At 36.0% G+C, this 21,244-nt stretch overlaps 1 protein-coding gene across 1 annotated transcript; it reads right to left on the bottom strand.

Annotated features, from left to right (window-relative positions):
• Nucleotides 1-1,848: 1,848 nt before the first annotated feature.
• Nucleotides 1,849-20,637, bottom strand: LOC121378984 (cytosolic endo-beta-N-acetylglucosaminidase-like). Its single transcript, XM_041507412.1, has 12 exons — nucleotides 20,589-20,637; nucleotides 18,528-18,702; nucleotides 16,877-17,025; nucleotides 15,582-15,736; nucleotides 14,668-14,816; nucleotides 13,031-13,202; nucleotides 12,390-12,493; nucleotides 10,373-10,481; nucleotides 8,957-9,138; nucleotides 7,461-7,739; nucleotides 5,535-5,649; nucleotides 1,849-3,293 (listed from the first exon to the last, which is right to left on the bottom strand). Exons 2-12 carry the CDS (start codon nucleotides 18,698-18,700, stop codon nucleotides 2,952-2,954), a joined length of 1,929 nt encoding a protein of 642 aa, XP_041363346.1. The 5' UTR covers nucleotides 18,701-18,702; nucleotides 20,589-20,637; the 3' UTR covers nucleotides 1,849-2,951.
• Nucleotides 20,638-21,244: the final 607 nt, after the last annotated feature.

Raw genomic sequence — 21,244 nt, 5'->3', positions numbered from 1 at the left:
TCATTCATACATATTATTAATTATTGATTGTATACTAAAAAGTTTTTTTTTTATTGGTGTAAACTGATAAAAATTCATGATCGATCATTTAATTCCAATTAATTTCCAACGCTAATCCACAGTTTGTACTGGCTGTTAACATCACTGGAAAATATCCATCACCATTTTGAAATATTTGTATAAACCATTTTCATTAAAGAAATATAATACAGGTAAAAGGATATAGTTTCATTAAAATAATTTCTAAAAATTACTATTTCAACAATACCAAATTGAATGTATAATATACAGCAATGTTTTGCCTTAATCTTAAAACCATATTCTGTAAATTCTCCTGTTAAAAAATATATGTAAATTTTACAAACCAGCAGGAACTATTAACAGTAAAAAGTATAATGTTTATTCGAGTTACATGATGTAAAGCAAGACTTGCCAGAAGCCTAAAACAGTTATAAAGAAACCCTAATATTTTTTTTTAGACATGCCCCCCCCCCACACCCCAACCACCCCCAACAATAATTGAGGTGCTTTAAAAATCACCTGTTACTTAAACATTAAGTTAGCAGTGTAATTGTGTAACAGTCCAGCTCACTTTGTTTTTGAACCATTAACATATTAAACAAAAAATAAAATACAGTGAAACCTCTCAAAACCAGACCCTCTGTAAACTGGAATTCCCTCAAAACCAGACATTTGTCAGTCCTTTTTTAAAAATCAGTAAAGAATATAACCTCTCTAAACCGGATACCTCTTAAAACTGGACATTTTGCATGGTCCTGAGGGTGTCCGGTTTAGAGGGTTTTTTTTTTTTTACTGTAGAAGACTTGTAATAAATAGATAAACAAGTATAAAGGTGAATAGATTAATATCTCAAAAGCTTAAAAGATCACTAAAATATTTATCGACAACCACTCTACTAAAATTTGTGAGTGACATACATGTAGGTTACAGAAACGAAAACTGTTTTATAAGAATGGCTTTACCCAGCCCTGAAGCTAAGCACATTTTCCATGACAATATCCCCAACAGAAAACATAGAGATAAATCCCAATACCAAACTACAATTATTTTCCATAGTTCTCTCTAATTGTAATGTTTAAAAAAAAAAACTTCCATGATAGTTAATTACTTTTTGTAGGGACTACCCTGAGCTTGCTGCATTGTAAGATGTTTTCGACCAATACAATTTTGTAACGATTAGTATTACATATTAAATATATTTTCTTCTTTAGAATATCAGTGTCTGTAAATTCAATGTGCTTTTGATCGTCCTAATATTTATAAGTAGCCCAAATTGGATTTGGAATCCTAATAATTTCGGATGAACGAAAACAATATAAATTATATATAGGAGATAACTATATGGAGTTTTTAGATTTGCGGATGTTATTGTCTATTTGATCCCGCAAATGTCACTTTTGCGGGTATCAAATAGACAATAACACCTGCAAATCTAAAAACTCCATATTGTGGTTATGTCCATTGTAAACTGAATTGTTTTTCTACAGAACTACATGTAACTGTATATTTGGTATTTCTTGAAAAAAATACCTGGATACAATTTAACTGTAGACCCTCGAACCGTCAACTTGACCTGTTCCAATTGTTAATGACATCACTTTCTAATGACGCCATTAGCTTTCTGGATGTTATTTTTATTTGATCCCGAAAAAGAATGTAATTAACCAATCACAATACAGACCACACTCGCCATCAGTTTACAATAAGAAATAAAATGAAGGTTGATCTAGTGCAAATACTAGAACGATCAGAAAAACATTCAATATACAACCACTAATATTTTAAATTTTATTAAGAAAAATATATTAATTTTTTTAATTACAGTAGTTAAAAATAGTCTCTGTTGGTCGATATAGAGAATAACTAGTTAATGACACAGGATATCGGTTTTATTCTGTGAAGGTAAGAATGGGAAATTTCTCATTCAGCCTGAATAGGATAAAGCCGACATCCTATGTCATTAACTAGTTTATCATCTTTATTCTGCAGACCATAAAAATTAAGGAGGAAAGCTATTATATTGTTATATCAGCTACATTGTACGATGATCTAGAGATCAAATGAGTGATTTTATAATGTAGACATGACATGAGTGACGTAAAAATTTATAATCTGCTAGTAGAGTAAAACCTCTCAAGACCTGACCCTCTGTAAACCAGAATTTTAAAAACCAGTACAGAACATAACCTCTCTAAACCAGATCCCTCTTAATACCAGACAATTGTCTTGGTCCAAGGGTGTCCGGTTTAGAGGGGTTTCACTGTATACTTTTATGACTTTGCTTTAATCGGTCATCATAACTGGCCAAGTGTGGCTGCAGGATAAATCATCTTAACAATCCCCCAAAACTCAGGATAGTCCCCGTCTGCTTTTATACAAGTGAACAAATATAATGATGACCACAGGGTTTAGGCTGATCGAAGCCCATAAAATATTAGCAATTTGGCAAATTTGATATGGAAATATGTTGCCAAATTCAAGTTTATTTAACCAAACAACAAAAATGGCAGTACATCTCTAAGCAACAGACAATTTTCGAATCAACTTTTTTGACGAATTGGTAATGAAATATATTCGCCAAATTCCAACTTTAATTCGCATTTTGATGATTTGATTTCTCGTTCCAGCCAGTGCACCACGAATGGTATATCAAAGGCTGTGGTATGTGCTATCCTGTTTGTGGGACGTTGCTTATAAAAGATCCCTTGCTACTAATGGAAAAATGTAGCAGGTTTCCTTTCTGACAAGCGGGTTTCCTTCTAAGACCATGCATATGTCAAACGGTACTAAATATTTAACATCCAATAGCCGATGATTAATACATCCATGTGCTCTAGTGGTGTCATTAAACAAAACAAACTTTAACTTGTGGAGATTTGACGAGCAACAGCTAAAACCCTGTGGTCAGCTATGAGTTCTACTTCTGACTCTCATAAAGATTGAGTAGAAACAACACACGTTGAGCAGTTATTCAGCGGGACGGCAACCCCAACTGTCGTTACTGGTTGAACCGACACCGTGAAATCAGTTTCCGTGGTACCCGTGTCGAGAACATACATTTCTACAGTCGTGTGTCCACGTAGCAGCCGGGACTGACTTGAAGTGGAGGTGTATAGGTTGTAATACTGGACATCTGATGTACTGGAGCAGGTCCACTTCACTCTGTATTTACTGTTATCTGTAGAGGGCGTGTCAGAAAGGTCAGGACACTTAGTACAAGTCAGCTCGGTTACCTGTGGATAGTTCTGTAGCGTGCAGTCTGATGGTAAAATCTGAAATGATCAAAGAATGTTGTTTATAATTGTGTTATTCCAGAGCTTCTAGAATGTTTATAAAAATACACTAGCCATGGGATCAGTGATTTTTAAAATCCACTAGCCATGGGATCAGTGATTTTTAAAATCCACTAGCCATGGGATCAGTGATTTTTAAAATCCACTAGCCATGGGATCAGTGATTTTTAAAATCCACTAGCCATGGGATCAGTGATTTTTAAAATCCACTAGCCATGGGATCAGTGATTTTTAAAATCCACTAGCCATGGGATCAGTGATTTTTAAAATTCACTAGCCATGGGATCAGTGATTTTTAAAATCCACTAGCCATGGGATCAGTGATTTTTAAAATTCACTAGCCATGGGATCAGTGATTTTTAAAATACACTAGCCATGAGATCAGTGATTTTTAAAATTCACTAGCCACGATTAAAAATTCACTAACCCTACTTTACTTTAAGTTAATACAATTTTACTAATTAATAGTAATACATTGTAATAGGATATGTCACCTAAAGATAGAGCTTAAAAACACTAACATTGGGTGGTGGTGGTGGGGGAGGGGGCAGGATATTCATACAGTGGACTCTGTCTAAACCGGATCCTGTGTAATCCGGATCTCTGCGTAAACCGGTCCATTTCTAAAGTCCCGTCCAGCTACCGTTTATCTCTTAGGTATAAATCTCTGCCTAATCCGGACTCCGGATCAAAAATCAAGAACGAAAGAACCGTTCATGCATTAATTATCTCTGTCTACACCGGATTGGGATTTGACTGAACGACGGGCTGCTTAATTAGTTGAACAATGATCATCAATTGCCAAATAATCAGGACGCCGTCACAAGATCAAATACAAAATGTAATCGCACTCGTGTGAAGTTTACTCTTATTGCGGTAGGCCATTAGATCTGGATTTTGTATTCAAATAATTTCATATGTACGAATAAATTTAATAATGTTTTAGGACATAAAATGAAATTTAACCTAGTACAAATATTGGAACGACCATAAACACGTTTAATATGCAGCCACTAATATTTTATGCAGAAAAATATATTTGATATGTAATTACAATCGTTAAAAAGTCTGTTAGTCGATAACATCTTAAAAATTGCAGCAAACTCGGAAATGTCCCTTGAAGTAAATTTTTATGTCTGCGAAATAATCGATTGCAAGTCTGGCTTGTAATGACTGTTTTCCAACCATCCTTGGGTTCAAATGTCATTGTTGATCGCGAGTTGTTAATCATTCAAGAACCATAATTCTGGATGAACTCTGTCTAAACCGGTCCTCTATGTAAACCGGACTATTTCGACGGTACGAAGTGAGTCCGGTTTAGACAGAGTCCACTGTATTTACAAAATATACTTAACTGCAGCATTTGTCAAATTTCACTACCCGTCGAGCATGGCAGTAGTAGTTATTTACTAGCCCAACATTGAATATCACTAGCCATGGGAGTGGGGCTACCATAATCTAGAAGCCCTGTCTGGCATGGCAATAGTAGTTATTTACTAGCCCAACGTTGAATATCACTAGCCATGGGAGTGGGGCTACCATAATCTAGAAGCCCTGATTATTCTCACCTTGATGAAGTACAAGTAGATACTTAAGTGAAATATAGGTGTTAATTGTTTTTTTAAGGAAGTGAAGGCATCAACATTTGCATTTTAAATATAAAACAGAATTAATACACTTAAATAATTGTAATAGGTGCTGTTATTTTTTGGTGTGGTTTTTTTGTTTTTTTTAGGACGGGGGTATTTTTTTTTGGGGGGGGGGGGGTGTTTTTGGGGGTGTTTTTGGGGTAGTGGGAGTGAAAGAAGAACCGCATTAATAATTAATTCTGTATAAAAAAAATAAAAAAAATGTTTAATTTTTTTTTATTTTGTTAATGCCAAACCAGCTTATGGTAGGAAAAAACATTTAGTACATTAAAGTCTTGTCTTTGGAGAACTTCAATGTGACAAAACACTGACATATCTGTTTAAGTTCTTTTGAGAAATATATCTTCAGTTACAGTATTTTAAGTTCAGTTATAGTTATTACATACATGTAAGTACGTGTATATACCACACTAGTGTGCTTAACACATATAAATGTTTCTTCTCTCATTGTTTACATAAATTATTTTACATACATGTACCTAACAACAGCTGATTACACAATGTGCTGAGCTTTCATTAAACAAGTATTCAATATCATGTTTAATGGTAAGAGAAACCGATGCTACTAAACCTGTATTTGGCCCACAAGGAAAGAACAATCTCCTTTGCCATCTTGTTGATGTAGAAGTAGTTTGACTGTATCCAGTGTCCAGTTTGAAACGAGGGAGGATTCCACAAGAAAATACCTAAAAAATACACATAAACATTGTATAATATATCCGGAAACGCATTCATAATCATAATAAACTTGAAAAACAGAAAATTTCATATAAAAACAATATATACACAAGAGATATTACAAGAAACTGATGGATAATGTATGTTGTTAGAGGCTGTCCCTGGGGTGTCAGACTTGTTGGGCTTTTGACATTTGACTGCTGGAAACCTTATAGGATTTGTTATTTTAAAGCAATTACATGTAGATACTACTGTATAATACTTTATTTTCGCGTGGAATTTATTTTCGCGTTTTTCGCGTGTGAATGAAATTCGTGAAAATATATTCCACGCGAAAATAAACTTTTTATAAAGGCCGACCAAAAAAAAAAAAATGTAGTCTCGTTCAACTATACCACATTAGTTTCCGATGTACGAGGCTAGTAGTAACAAAGCGGTGCTCCCTCCTGTCATGGAACAAACCACAAAACACAAAAAGCTTTATGCTGTTTTCCTTCGCATGTGCTAGCGATCAGTTCATCGGACAGAGTCTACACGTGTTCAACGACGGAAGTAAACATGCATTATCACAGTATATTAAAAATGTGGAAGTGAAAAAATTCGGACTGGGCTATGTTCAGATGTTTCATAATTTTATTTTTATTTTTGGCCTGTTAGCCAATCACAAACCGTTTTGAACTAGTATTTAGATGGCAATAAATATTGTTTCAATCAAACTTAAGTTACTGAGTACTAGTAGCTTGTGCCTTCAAATTTCGTTTCGTTTGTTTTCGGTTTTAGTTTTTATAACAATTATAAGGATTAACAAAAAACTGTACGCGGTAAGCACTTTCTGTAAATAATAAAGTCTTGATTGGTTAAAGCAGGAAAGCTATTGTTTTATGTGTATAGCACTCGTGTGTACATGTAGGATTAGTTCTACAGATTAGCATAACCAGCAAAACTAAGTTCCGTTTTTAAAACAAAATTATTGACATCTGTACTTCGTTTTTTTATTGATGGGCGTTGGGAGATTCGCGAAAATAAATGTTCGCGAATTGACCCATTTTCATTAAATCGCGAAAATTTGATCCCGCGAAAATAAAGTATTCTACAGTATATGGAATCCCTTTTCATCAAAGTACACTTTACACTACAATACTTTATGTGATGAATGTAATTTATTCTGTAAGTGATGGGTCTTTATTAAGAAACATTTGTATTACATACCCATTTAATCTTGCTATAGTAATAAAGACAATTCTGACCATGCAATACATTTTTTTTTTATTATTGAACACACGTGTGACACAAAATCTCAAATGACGTCAAGTCCATAGTCAGGAATGGCGTCATGTTCCTAGCCAGGACGCTCAGCCTTCTGTCAATTCCATAAAATTCAACCACTTTCCAGACAAAGTAAGTTGTGTTATTTAATGAAACTTTTGTTAATCATAATATAGAAAGGTGGTATGTAATAAATACAGAACCACATACCATTTGTTTTGCCATGTTATTTATTGCACTCGTTTATAGTGCACAAGAATATTATACCACTCAACCACTACGCAGTCTTGTGGTATAATATTCTTCCGTACTATAAACTTGTGCAATAAATAACATGGCAAAACAACTGATATGTGGTTTTGTGTGTGTATCTCTCCCCATATATTATAAATGCTGGTGCAGTCCCAGGTTTATGAGTTTGCTTGCACTGTATCTTCAAAATTCCAATTTTCATACTAGCAAAGCATAAAATGACTTTTAACTTCTGAAAAGTGACTTCTTCATGAAATTTAATTCTGAATGCATATGGTTGTTCTGTATGAAAAATAATTACCGAATCCTCCAGTAGTTCTCTGTTTCGGGAATTATTCCAAAGTGTTTGGCAGCCGACTCTCTCTCCATGCATAAAATCTCGACGTCTTCGTTCTTCTGTTTCTTCTTCTCGGGCTGCCCGTCCCTCTCCACACGGCCGTCGGTCAGCAGGATGTGTCGTGTCTCCGTCTCCTGGTGCAGCTCGAGACGCACGACAAACCTGCAGTGTGAGCCGGCGAGCTGCCGATACGTATACGAGACCAGCAGAGTCTGGTGTACATCCACGTCCATGTCAAACAACCTGAACACAGAAGGAATCAATGTTGTGTAAAGACACCACTAGAGCCCATTGATTTATTAATCACTGGCTATTGGATGTCGAACAATTTGGTATTCTGATTAACACTTGCGAAGAATAAGCCATATGGTCAAGACTAGATGCATGGTGCTCTATTAATTTCCAGGGCCCCCGTTCCACGAATCAATCTTAGCCCTAAGATCACCTTTAGTGCACAGCTACCGTATGTACTTAAGGTGATCGTAGCACTAAGATCGCTTCATGGAACGGGGGCCCTGGTGTATATATAAGCTTTCAAAAAGACTGTCTTCAGTTTGTTGCCAGTAAAAAATTATTTTCAACTAACAGATTCTTATTAACTACAACAATTAAATGTTAAATACCTATATTCTTGTTTAGAATACCAATGTCTGAATATCCAAAGTACTTCTTCTTTTCATAATGTTTTACCAGCTCCAACTTTATTTTTCTTTCTAACATATATTTTGTTCATACATACAAAATTATTAGAATGTAAAATCCAGTTTGGGCTACTTGGACAATGAGAAACATCTTGTATGTACACACATTGACATATTCTAACCAAGAAAATGTAGTTAACATGTAGGGCCTCCATAAGTCCAAAATATTGGACGCGAGTAATCGAGGGTCAAACTTGACCCTGATCCGAGTACCTGACACTTATACTAGATGATACTGAGACTAAGGAATAAAGTAAAATAGCATATTGTATCTTAATTCCAGTGCTGAACATGGATGCCAAATCATGTCTTTGTATTGCATTCCATACATTAATCTTTTAACTCCGGTGTTTTACTTGAACTGTTTTTATCCTACTGGTTTTAAACGCTGAACTCCTGTTTTCATGTTTAGTTTTCTCCTGATGATGTCAACAATTCGTTGTCGAAACGTTGAGATTTTAAACTTGTGGTTTTTAAACAGAAACTTTACTTTTATTATATTGCCTAATGTAACCAGCTGCAAGCACATGGCAAAATGATATAAAAAAAATATAATTAAATGAGAGTGCTCTTCCTTGCATGGGCACTCGAGTCCTGTGAACGGACTCGAGTCTTACGAGACTTGGCCCATGCCTGAGTACTCAGGTACTCATGGAGACCCTATTAACATGTGACTGGATAAGTCATTAGTATTCTACCAGTCAAAATATGTTACAGTGACATCAAACTCAAAGACAGTCTCCTCAAACTGCTGTTTACTTGAAGTGTAAGTCTCTAGCATCATCCGTGAACTGTCCCTGGATGTGTAGACACGTTCCCCCTAGGTACGCCTCTTCCTCATACACTTGGCTCTTGGAGACCGAGGTTTCGTCATTGGTGTCACTGTCCCACGGCTGAACCTGCTGCAGGCTCAAGTTGAACCAAGGAGAAACACCAACCGGCTGGAAATAGGGAATGAAATTGTTGTAACGCACTACGAAGAATGGCTCATCACAGATGTGATGTAAAGGAGGAATATGATGTTAAAGAGCCTGTCCCGAGTTTGCAGCCATTAATTGTCATTTTGGTGACTAAAATTACATACATTTATTATATAACATTTAGCAAAATATCTTAAAATATCAGTGAAATAAAGTGTTATCAGTCACTCGGTCACGATAACACATTTTAGAGTGAAAATTTCACTATTTCACTCTAAAATGTGTTATCGTCACTGTAGAAAGTGTTGTCTTCACTGTAAGAAAGCCAGAACTATTTTGCTGCTGGCATTTTAAAAATAAAGGTAAATTGCCAAAAGTTATATAATAAATAGAAAATTTCATGTTTTTTTTATTATCAAATATGATTTATATCTCATCTCGTGAAGTTTGTAATCATATCACACTCATGAGATATGATAGCAAACTTCACTCGATGAGATATAAATCATATATGACAAAAAAATGAAATATCTTCTATGTATTAAATAAATGTTCTTATTTAGAATACCTGTGCTCGTATATCCAATGTGTTTGTTTTCATGTACTAATGTTTGTAAAGGACATTTTTAATTTTACTTCATAATAGATATTTTTTGTTTATATTTCGTTATTATGTACAAAATTATTGGGAGGTAAAACCTGGTTTGGTCTAATGCAAACATTAGAAAGACAACAAATATCACTGACATTCTAAACAAGAAAATATCTATAAAATGTAATTTTAGGCATAAAAAAAAACTGCATGTGTCAGTTTGTTCTACTTTCTTTTTCTAGGAATTTGATACATTTCACAACCACACAATTACTGTTACAAACACATGTGGACCGAATTAAAAAAGCCTGTTTGTTAATACCTCACATATATGTAATAATAAACATTTACAGTGCTTAAACACCTGCGTTTAAGAAAAACAGTCATAAAATCGGCATGAATTCAACTAAAACTATACTGATAGAAAGTAATATGGAAACACATTTGAGACCCAATTTAATTCACTATTAGAGTAATTATGCTCATATCTAATACAGAGATATAATGCAAGAATGAATGTCAGTACTGTGGAACTGAATGCCAGTAAAATGGCTAACCTGAAACTGTGAATGAACATTTTGGTTTCAGTCAATAATTGCATCGGCTGTTCCTGTTTATCTGTTCCCTTATTTCTTTCCATTAGTGTACATGTATATTACTTACCTTTCCATGCAGGAAGTATTTCGTTCCATATCCCTGGCAAAATGATGTTACTAAAGGGAGATAACTTATTGGATGGGGATAACAGAATGGCCGCAATTCGTTCCAAAACCTGCAAGATTAATATGAGAAAATGAAACAAACAGAGCTATTATTATCAGAATCACTTAAATTTGTAACACATCTGTATGATAATACCGTAAACTGACAGACCCTAGTCTTTAAACACTAAAACATATTCTTCACAATTAAAGACATTTCTGATAATTTAAATTAGAAGAATTTACATTTTTATTATTTAGAATATTTACTTTTGTACACCTGAAGTGGTTGTGGTCATCCACGTTCTTGTAATTCCCCCAAATGCATTTTTTTATAATTATAAAAACACATGTTCATCTAAAAAGTAATGGTTATCGAGCTCGGGTATATATTTTTGGACAGTATTTCCCCGTTGTAAACATCACAAGACTTCAGCTTCTCTCAGTTATAACCATATCTAAATGTGTTGCACGTTTGTAGATTAACTAAACTTAGTGTTAATTTTCACCGGCTGAAACTAGGGTCTGCACCTTTAAACACAAATCTAATTAGCTTTTCATATCTGTTTTCCAACTTGAAGAGAATTATTATTTTCTATTGATTTAACATGGGGCGGGAGCCCAGTGTACAACACTCGCATGATGCACGGTTGGTTTAGGATCGATCCCCGTTGGTGGGCCCATTAGGCTATTTCTTGTTCCAGCCAGTGCTCCATGACTGGTGTAACAAAGGTCGTAGTATGTATTATCCTGTGCTTATAAAAGACACCTTACTGCTACCTAATAAAAAAAAGAGTAGTCCAGGATGTGGTGGCAGCAGGTTTCCTCTCTAAATATATTGGCCATCCCTAACCAATGTCCAACACCATATAACCGTAGTTAAAATGTGCTGAGTGCATTGTTAAATAAAACATTTCTTCTTGATTCAATATAACAGCAAGTGGCTGACTTTTAACCATGTCGTATAACTGTAATTAAAATGTGCTGAGTGCATTGTTAAATAAAACATTTCTTCTTGATTCAATATAACAGCAAGTGGCCGACTTTTAACCATGTCATATAACTGCAATTAAAATTTGCTGAGTGCATTGTTAAATAAAACATTTCTTCTTGATTCAATATAACAGCAAGTGGCCGACTTTTAACCATGTCGTATAACTGTAATTAAAATGTGCTGAGTGCATTGTTAAATAAAACATTTCTTCTTGATTCAATATAACAGCAAGTGGCCGACTTTTAACCATGTCGTAGAACTGTAATTAAAATTTGCTGAGTGCATTGTTAAATAAAACATTTCTTCTTGATTCAATATAACAGCAAGTGGCCGACTTTTAACCATGTCGTATAACTGTAATTAAAATTTGCTGAGTGCATTGTTAAATAAAACATTTCTTCTTGATTCAATATAACAGCAAGTGGCCGACTTTTAACCATGTCGTATAACTGTAATTAAAAATGTGCTGAGTGCATTGTATAAATAAAACATTTCTTCTTGATTCAATATAACAGCAAGTGGCCGACTTTTAACCATGTCGTAGAACTGTAATTAAAATTTGCTGAGTGCATTGTTAAATAAAACATTTCTTCTTGATTCAATATAACAGCAAGTGGCCGAATTTTAACCATGTCGTATAACTGTAATTAAAATGTGTTGAGTGCATTGTTGAATAAAATATCTGTCTTATTTTTTTGTCTTTTTCATATATATATATGCATACATGCAGTATAAACTCATCTATCATACATCCACATACTATTTCCTGAGCAGATTGTTTAGAAGAGTATAAACTCATCTATCATACACTTGGCAAGTTGTCCATATTTTATCCAGAGCTTTGTGTATGCCAAGAACATTGCAAAAGTAAATTTAAAAAAAACAAAAAAGTTTTAGAAGAGAAAAATAGTGAGCTGAAGTACCGTACCAATCAAAGACTGCCATGTAAAGAATGTATTATAACTTACTTGTTGTGGAGACATACCTATTTTGGTTTGTGGTGAATTCCTTCACATCTTGTGTCTCGTGCACCCATCCTGGAGCAAATATGGCAGCAGACATGTTTTCTTTTCTTATCATTCTCAGTGCCTATAAACAAAATATGATACAAATTAATAAATAGAATTTTCAATATGCAGATTGAGTCAACATATTTTGGGTTTTTGTAAGTAATAAACAAAGAGGCTGGTAACCCATGTGAATATAGTAACCTAGCATTAGGAGAAAATGTTACCCAAAACATTTTTCTATGTCAGCCTCACCCGTTTCATGGCTTACCATCTCTGTAATACTGATGTCTGGAAGTAATGTATGTTCAATATGTATAATAATATATTTATAGACTATTTAACAAGTTTCCATTTTGTATCATGAAATAACTGACAATGAACATTATTTCACAGGAGACATAAACATGATACAAAATGGTAGCGAGTTTAATATTCTATCTATTACCCATAGCCGATCTTAATTTATATCACTCAAATCGTTTGGTTGACATTCCTGCAAGGTTGTATTGTGCCAGTCGATGATGTCATTGTGTGATGTCGAAATGTTAAGTCTCACTTGGCTTTGATATGTATCAAGATATTTTAACCATATGGGTAATAAATAGATGTACCTCACCTCTTTTGTGTTGTAACCTCCCCTCCCTGGACGGCAGCGTCCAAACACATCGGCTCCAACGTATACCTCCAGCCGACGGTCAGTCAAGTCGGCTATTTCAGCGGTTTTTGTCAAATGTTCTTCATCCCACGCATAGTTGAGAAAGATTCCATCACATGAATTGAAGAACTCCCTTAAAATAAGTCAAAGATTCAGTTTACATGTTAATATTATAGAAAGGAATAATAAATATATGTCTTTATTACCCCAGCAGGCACTCATAACGGGGAAAATAAAAATCATCATTTCTCACTGAGAAATTATCATGCATTGGTTTAACGTAGACTACTATTGGACGATTTGACACCCAACAGACCAATCACCTTGTCAGTACTAAATATGACGTCATCACGATTTGGCAAAGCACACACAATGACATCACATAGTTTAAAGCATTTGCGTTTATGTCTTTCTGGTTTCAGTGTTAAACTTGTAATAAGATGGTAGTTTAATGCAATTCATTATAGATTTTCTTTTACAGAATATATAGAACTTTGGGTTTTGATAATTATCTGTGAATCGTGAATAAAATACAAAGTTAAAGCAATTCCCAGAACAATAAAGTAGCTTACGTCGTTTCTGTATACATGGACATGTAGCCGATGTAGGCTATATCGAAAATATATGCTTTAAAAAACCCAAATAGCTGGGGTAATAAATAGAATAACAAACTCGGTACCAGTTATTATCACATTTATGTCCCTTGTCAAGTAATTTTCACTTGTCACTCACTAAAGCTCGTGACAAGTGAAAATTATTTCACGAGGGACATAAATTTGATAATAATTGGTAACTCGTTTATTATCCTCTATTGAATCATGGGAATGAAATAGGAGTGAAAAAGGGCAATTACATGGACATTATACTGGGTACCTCTGAACAATACCATAAGCAGACCAAGCCCACAGCCAAAGCCAGTAGTGTAGTAGGTGTTTTATTATAACGTATGTTAAGATACTAGCATTTGATAGTGAGGACAAGGCCTGGGATGTAGAGGGAGAAGTACATATACAATGTACTGTCACAAAGGGAAGAGAAAGATGGATTTCAAATATAGGGATATAACAAGTAGATAGACGGATGGATAAATACATATGAACATAGACCTACAAATAAATTAAGAAAAATGGAACAATATTTCATATCTGAAGAAATACCTGGAAATCTTTGCTTGACAAAAATGGCAAAACATAGCAGTAATTTTCAGGCATTGATAGCCGATTGTAACAGCTAATCTGATAAGAAATTACACCATTTTACCAACAATGGCCATAAATAGTGGACATTAGGCCACAAATGTGCGTAAGTACATATACATGTAAATTAATGTGACTTTATAGATTTTTGGCCTAATTTTAATCAACATTAACTCATCTAAAAAATCATTAAAATTCTAAACACCCACAAAAATAATACTTATAGATTCACATATTATTTCATGTATATGTATTTATAAAAAATTTAAGAGATAATATATGAGTAAAACCTATAAATTTGTACCCCCTCAACATGGTTTTTGTCACAAATTAATCCAGTAGTCTGTCAGATTACGCTTGCCGTGATCTTGCTCATGGCAAAGCCTGACGACTGACACACACCTGTTTTTAGTGTTTAGTTGGTCCTGCCATTTGAGTTCGCCCGTGTCGATGACGCTGTCGTACCACAGTACCTGGGAGTGTGCGATCTCTTCGTGTACCTTGTCACTCAAACTCTCGAGAAACAGTCTCAAACTACCAATCTGCTCAACCTGAAACGAAAACAACAGTAATTTATCAAGAATTCTGCAGAATTAAATGTTTTCATAGACGTAGTATTTTTAGCTTCTCTGTTAATCCCATAAAACTATGTTTTACATGTACATGTATACCCATTATTACTGTTTGATTAACATTCATTCATTCTCTCTCTCTCTCTCTCCCCCACCCCCCTCCTATTCACTTATGTACAATGTTTAACATAAATGATTGTAAAGTAGTGATACTAGGGCCCCATCCCTGACACTACTATATTTGTTTTATATATTTTGTCAATAAATTTTATTTTTAAAAAAAAAGTTTAAAAAAAAGAAAGAAAAAAGGGTTAACTTTTCAGTCTAAATAAACCATTTTACACTAAAATATTTGTAGTCTCTTGTCGAAAGAGCTGCCAAGTATTCAGATCAGACTAGATCCAACTGTAGTCATCACTTTTCCTAGCTGGATAATTGAATTGATGAAAAAATTAATGCATACAAAAATCCATGATTAATGACAATGATAGATTTAAGCAGACGTTTTCACTAGTCCAGTGAATAATTACATTTAGAAATCTACTTGTCCATCAGTATTTATACACTTGTCCAAATAAGTTGTTAAGTTTTATTCAAGTAAAAGCTCAGTGTACATGCTACATTTTACTTGTCCAAGCTGATTCTCATGTGTTAGGACAATTGGACAAAAGTGCCTATTTTGAATGCTGAATGAATAATTGAAAGAACAAACAAATCGACCTGTTTCTCAGTATGGGTACCCACCTCCACTGTGTTTTCTATGTTGATGAACCACCCATCGAACTTGTAAAACTTGGCAATGTCCACAAGTTTTCTGACCAGCTGATTGATACAACTGTTATCACATAGGAACTGCCTGCAGGTTTCTTTACCTTCGTCCCACTCTGTGATTATAGTCCCTGTAATGGAAATAAAAACATGGATCTTTTACACCAATGTTAACTACAGATGACAATGAATGAATGAATGTTTAAAGACACCCAGCACAAAAAATACATCAGCTATTGGGTGTCAAACGGGCCTCAGTGGTGCAGTGGTTAAGCCATCGGACTACAGGCTGGTATAGGTACAGGGTTCACAGCCCAGTACTGGCTCCCACCCAGAGCAAGTTCTTAATTGCTCAATGGGTAGGTGTAAGGCCACTAAACCCTCTTCTCTCTGAATAACCACTAACCAATTAACAACTAACCCACCGTCCTGGACAGACAGTCCAGGTAGCTGAGGTGTGTGCCCAGGACAGTGTGATTGAACCTTAATTGCACATAAGCATGAAAATAAGTTGAAATGAAATAAAATGGATGTCAAACTGTGGTCACTGCAAAAAGTAAGTAATGAATCACAAAATTAAAATTCAAATCAATTTAACGTAAAACTCCAGTAAATATATATTGAATTTTTGCCCCGAATGGCCACGAATAACCCAGATCCTATTCTGCCACAGCTGCTCCCAAATTGTAGCCAAAATCGGCTTCACTCACGACCTCTCTAAGACTACTCACGACTGCTGTAAGTTAATACTAAGATTGCACTACATTCTTGAAGCCGATTCATTACGAACTGCTACGACATAGTACGCCTCCACTACAGTAACTTTGATGAATACTGTATGACCCATCACGATTTATCCGGAACGCACCACAAATTACGACTGTACTAAGACTCTTCACGACTGTCTCCCAGTTTACTCCGACGTCTGCAAGAAACGCACGAAATGGCCTGCTGGTCAGCTAAATTCCACGATTATCCCCGACTATCATAACTGTGTCTACAGTGTACCTACGGATATGCACAATGCACTCACGACTGCTTTAAGAATGTGTGACGAATTGAAAAATTCCAAGAATACTCCCAACAGTTTTGAACATGATCAAAACTGTTTGGGTGCCTATCCAGACTTTACAAGAATACTGAAGCCGCTACCTAGAGTCTCACTAAGCATATCCAAGAATAACCCCGATTTTTCAAGCATTGGCCATTGGGGGCAAAAATTGTGTATATGTGACTGGGGCTTTAGAAACTGTAACAGGTTTCGTCAGTACCTAGCACCCGTACATCATGTTTGTGAGCGGCGTCAATCCAGCCTGGAGGTGGAATCGTGCAGAAGTGATGACTGAAGTAGACGAACGTGTCAATCAGTTGCCAGTGGTAGAAACGGTAAGCTAAGTGGTTAGTGCTGCCCTGAATGAACCTGAAAATAAATTAAATATAGTTAGATGTAAACTAGACCTCATCTTCATAACTGTTACTTCTCAGAGGTACTAGGATCGATCCCTGTTGGTGGGCCCATTGGGCTATTTCTCATTCCAGCCAGGCCCAGTGCACCATGACTGGTAATCAAAGGCTGTGGTATGTGCTATCCTGTCTGTGGGTTGGTGCATATATAAGCTCCCTTGTTACTAATGGAAAAATGTAGCGGGTTTCCTCTCTAAGACTATAATGTCAGAACTATCAAATGTTTGACATCCAATCGCTGATTATTAATATATCAATGTGCTCTAGTGGTGTCATTAAATAAAACAAACTTTCTCAGAGGTTCGCACATTTTGAAAAATATGAAAAATGCATTTTGTGGCATTAGAAACACTGGGATGACCAGAAACACTTCTGATGTATGGAAATGGGTAATCTAAACAATGAAATTAAATTAAATGGTTTATTTAACGACACGCACTTAACACATTTTATTTACGGTTATATGGCGTTGGACATATTTATGGTAAAGGACAACACAGATATTGAGGAGGAAAGTTCCGCTGTCACCACTTCATGGACTACTCTTTTCGATTAGCAGCAAGGATCTTTTATATGTACCATCCCATAGACAGGATAGCACATACCACAACCTTTGATGTACCAGTCAGGGTGCACTGGCTGGAATCTAAACAATGAAAACAAAGTAATGTGTGATATTAATTATCAAAATGGCTCTAATAGTGAAAAAATATTCTGTAGTGTTTAAAAACTACATTTAGGGTCTGTCACTTTTAATTTTCTTGGCAAAATTAAGTGCAGGGTTTCTACCAGAGGGTAAAACGGGTATGGCACCACAGCCAATTTTTTGGCAGATAATATTTTTTTAAAGTTAACCTTTTGACACAATAATGATTTTGTTTAACTCTAACCCATAACCTAACCAATTTTCTTTCTGGGGGAGCACACACCCCCCCCCCCCCCCCCCCCCCCACCAGCCAATAGTCGACTGCAGTTGCATTCAGAACATGCGCTCACACATTGTAAATATTCAGTTTCATAGCGCCATACCCAAAAACATCTTTATGGCACAAACCCTGATGTGGTAATCTCCTAACAACCTGAACTTGTTACCATTCTCGACTTACATGTAGGTCAGGTCAGGTCATAGATTTTAACGTACACATTCAGAGCAAGCTGTTGTAGCACACACCTGTCATGGTCACATGTGTGGACTTCCGGCGACTCGACTTATTATGATGCCTACTTAAATATCTGCCTTTTATAATTATCTCCCTTGGTTACCAGACTTCTATAGTCCATCCTATCATTCTATAAAAATGTATTTTGTAAATAATTTCAGTTTGGAAATAACAATTTTTTTTTTTTTAAATGGGAAATTTACTAATCAACTGGCTGAAAACTAAATATCTTCTAGTAAATTCCATAGTATTGAAAATGGCATTCCCTGTGGGACAGACTATAGATAGTCTCCCTTACCTATCTTCTTGATAGCCTCCCTTCATATCATGACACACCAGTGTCCGTGGGACATCTCTCTGTCTGACCCGGGCAGACAGGGACACTTTAGCTCTAGCCTCATCAACAAGGTCTGACGGGTCCCAGGACAAAACGTGGGACAAACATTTTAATGGCAGGCTCTCGGATTCCATTTCTGAAACAAAAAACATTCGTCTAGAAATCACAAGGAAGGAAGGAAATGGTTTATTTAACGATGCACTCAACACATTTTATTTACACTTATATGGCGTTGGACATATGGTAAAGGAATCCATGATGTTTCGCCCCCCAGCCAGTTCACCCCCGGTCAGTTCGCCCCCAGTTTGACCTGTTCGCCCCATGTACCAGTTCGCCCCCAAGACGATTTGCCCCCAACTGTTTGCCTGTTCACCCCCAAATATTTGTCAGTTCGCCCCCAACTTTTAGTCAGTTCACCCCCAATTATTTGTTACTTTTAAACAATTATTGTACTGTTTCTTTAGAGGATGTTAAAGTGTGTCTGTGTGTGTGTGTTGTGTGTGTTTCTTTTCTTAGAGGGGAGGGGTTGTTGTCCTTCCACAATTTGGACTGATCATGAATCATGAGAATTGTAATACGGGGTTATATTTTTTCCAGATGTAATTAAATGTAGGGTGCCGAATAAGCATAGACACCGACATTTTTTCACAAATTCACAAACCACATCATCAACATTTATTAAAACATCCATTCCTGCCAGATATGATCTGTTTTAAGAAGAAAGAAATAAAACAATGGTTAATCAGCTACATAACCTTGATGCTGATTATGCATCTTCGGCTAACAACTAAGAGGGCTTTGAACAGCAATTCGATATGGCCTCTTCTGGCGAGCATTATTCTAATTGAGGGATTATTGCGGGGGTTCTTTTGGCCACTAATTAGTAACCATAAAAACACTATAACTGATTAGTTAACAGGTTAACGCGTGATAATGGCCATAAAAGCGCGTACGACCAACCTAGCCTGGCCTGTCATGACAGGCGTGCGCTACAACAGCTTGTTCTGAATGTGCACGTAAAACCCTATGACCTGACCTGACCTGCCTAGCCTGGCATTCGTATTCAACACAGAACAAACATGTATGGATATATCAGAACAGAACTTTATTACACTCAGGCCGTTCCATGACCAATATGACCCGAACTGATTGGGGGCGAACTGGTACCTTTGTAGGGGCGAACTGGTTATGCACATGGGGGCGAACTGACATCCTATTTGGGGGCGAACTGACTGGGGGCGAACAGACCTGGGGGCGAACAGACCTGGGGGCGAATTGACTGGGGCGAACTGGCTGGGGGGGGGGGGGGGGGGGCGAAACGTCTGGTACCCATGGTAAAGGACCACACATATATTGAGGGAGGAAACCCGCTGTTGCCACTACATGGGCTTTCTTTTTGATTAGCAGTAAGAGATATTTTATATTCACCATCCTATAGACAGGATAGCACATGTCTTTGATGTACCAGTCATGGTGCACTGGCTGGAACGAGAAATAGCCCACTGACAAGAGAAATCACAAAGTTACAAAAAAAGACAACAGAAATGTGCAGCAATTATATTGCAATGCTTTCGATCAATTATATGCACAATGTCCAACAACAGAGCTGGGAGCTCACCACCACCCCATCCCTCTCACCTGAATTAAATTTTGACAAACGCAAACTGCCCTTCTAAGAACTGTGCGACCCTTCCCCCTTACACAATACTGGATCCGCCCCTGCATACCATAACGTTTGTAACATGAGTTGTGGAGCACCGACTACAACGAGAAGTAGCCCAGATGGATTCACCTACGGGGATCGATCGCGTAAGCAACCGCTTTGCCACTGGGCTCCGTTTCACACTGGTCAGTAAATATTTGGAGCAACGCTGTATTCTCAAACTGCTACAATTACGAATGGGGTTTATTTAAATTAATCAACAATGCATTCGTTATCTTAAAACAAACACATCGAAGTATATTCCGACTTGTAAAAATATAAAAACCTCTGCACCAATATTAAACTTAACAGGGAATTACCATGTTCTTTCCTTCGATGTTGTCGGCAAAGAAAACCACTTCCGCTTTCCGTTTGGTTTCAACTACACTTCCGAGCCAAATATTTTCTTTCATCTACCAGTAATACAGATTATGATTGAAAATATAATTTAAGACTCCCGGTCAAAACCCCACTTGTACATATTTACACATGTTATTTTATTATTAATTGGGATATGAGTGTTCTTAATAAGACTCTTTTATTTTATAATTTAAGAAACTATAAAGGTGTAATCCCGAGTTTGCTGAGTCTACTGTAGCCTAGGCCTATAATATATGGGTTGTAGAGCACTGACATTAAAACAAATTTGCGTCAGTTTATTGATCACAGAGTCTGTTTAGAAAAAAAAAATGTTCTGGTCTTCTGGTCTTAACTAATATTTGTTTGCCTGTATGTAATTTTAATCGTTAAAAAGGTTCTTGGCCTATTAGTTGGAAACATGCATTTTGTAGACAATGGCGGAAAATTTGGACATTGCCTTTAAATATTAAAATAATGTAATAAAATAATTAACTGCACTTCAGAGTACGTATATAAATTTAATATAATAACTGCACTCCAATATATACATATATATATACATATATATATATATGCAGCAATTATACGTAGGTGAATCCATCTGGGCTACTTCTCG

The sequence above is a fragment of the Gigantopelta aegis genome, chromosome 8 (assembly GCF_016097555.1).
Source record: "Gigantopelta aegis isolate Gae_Host chromosome 8, Gae_host_genome, whole genome shotgun sequence".
Lineage (NCBI taxonomy): Eukaryota > Metazoa > Mollusca > Gastropoda > Neomphalida > Peltospiridae > Gigantopelta > Gigantopelta aegis.
This window is presented reverse-complemented; position numbering and strand designations above follow the sequence as displayed.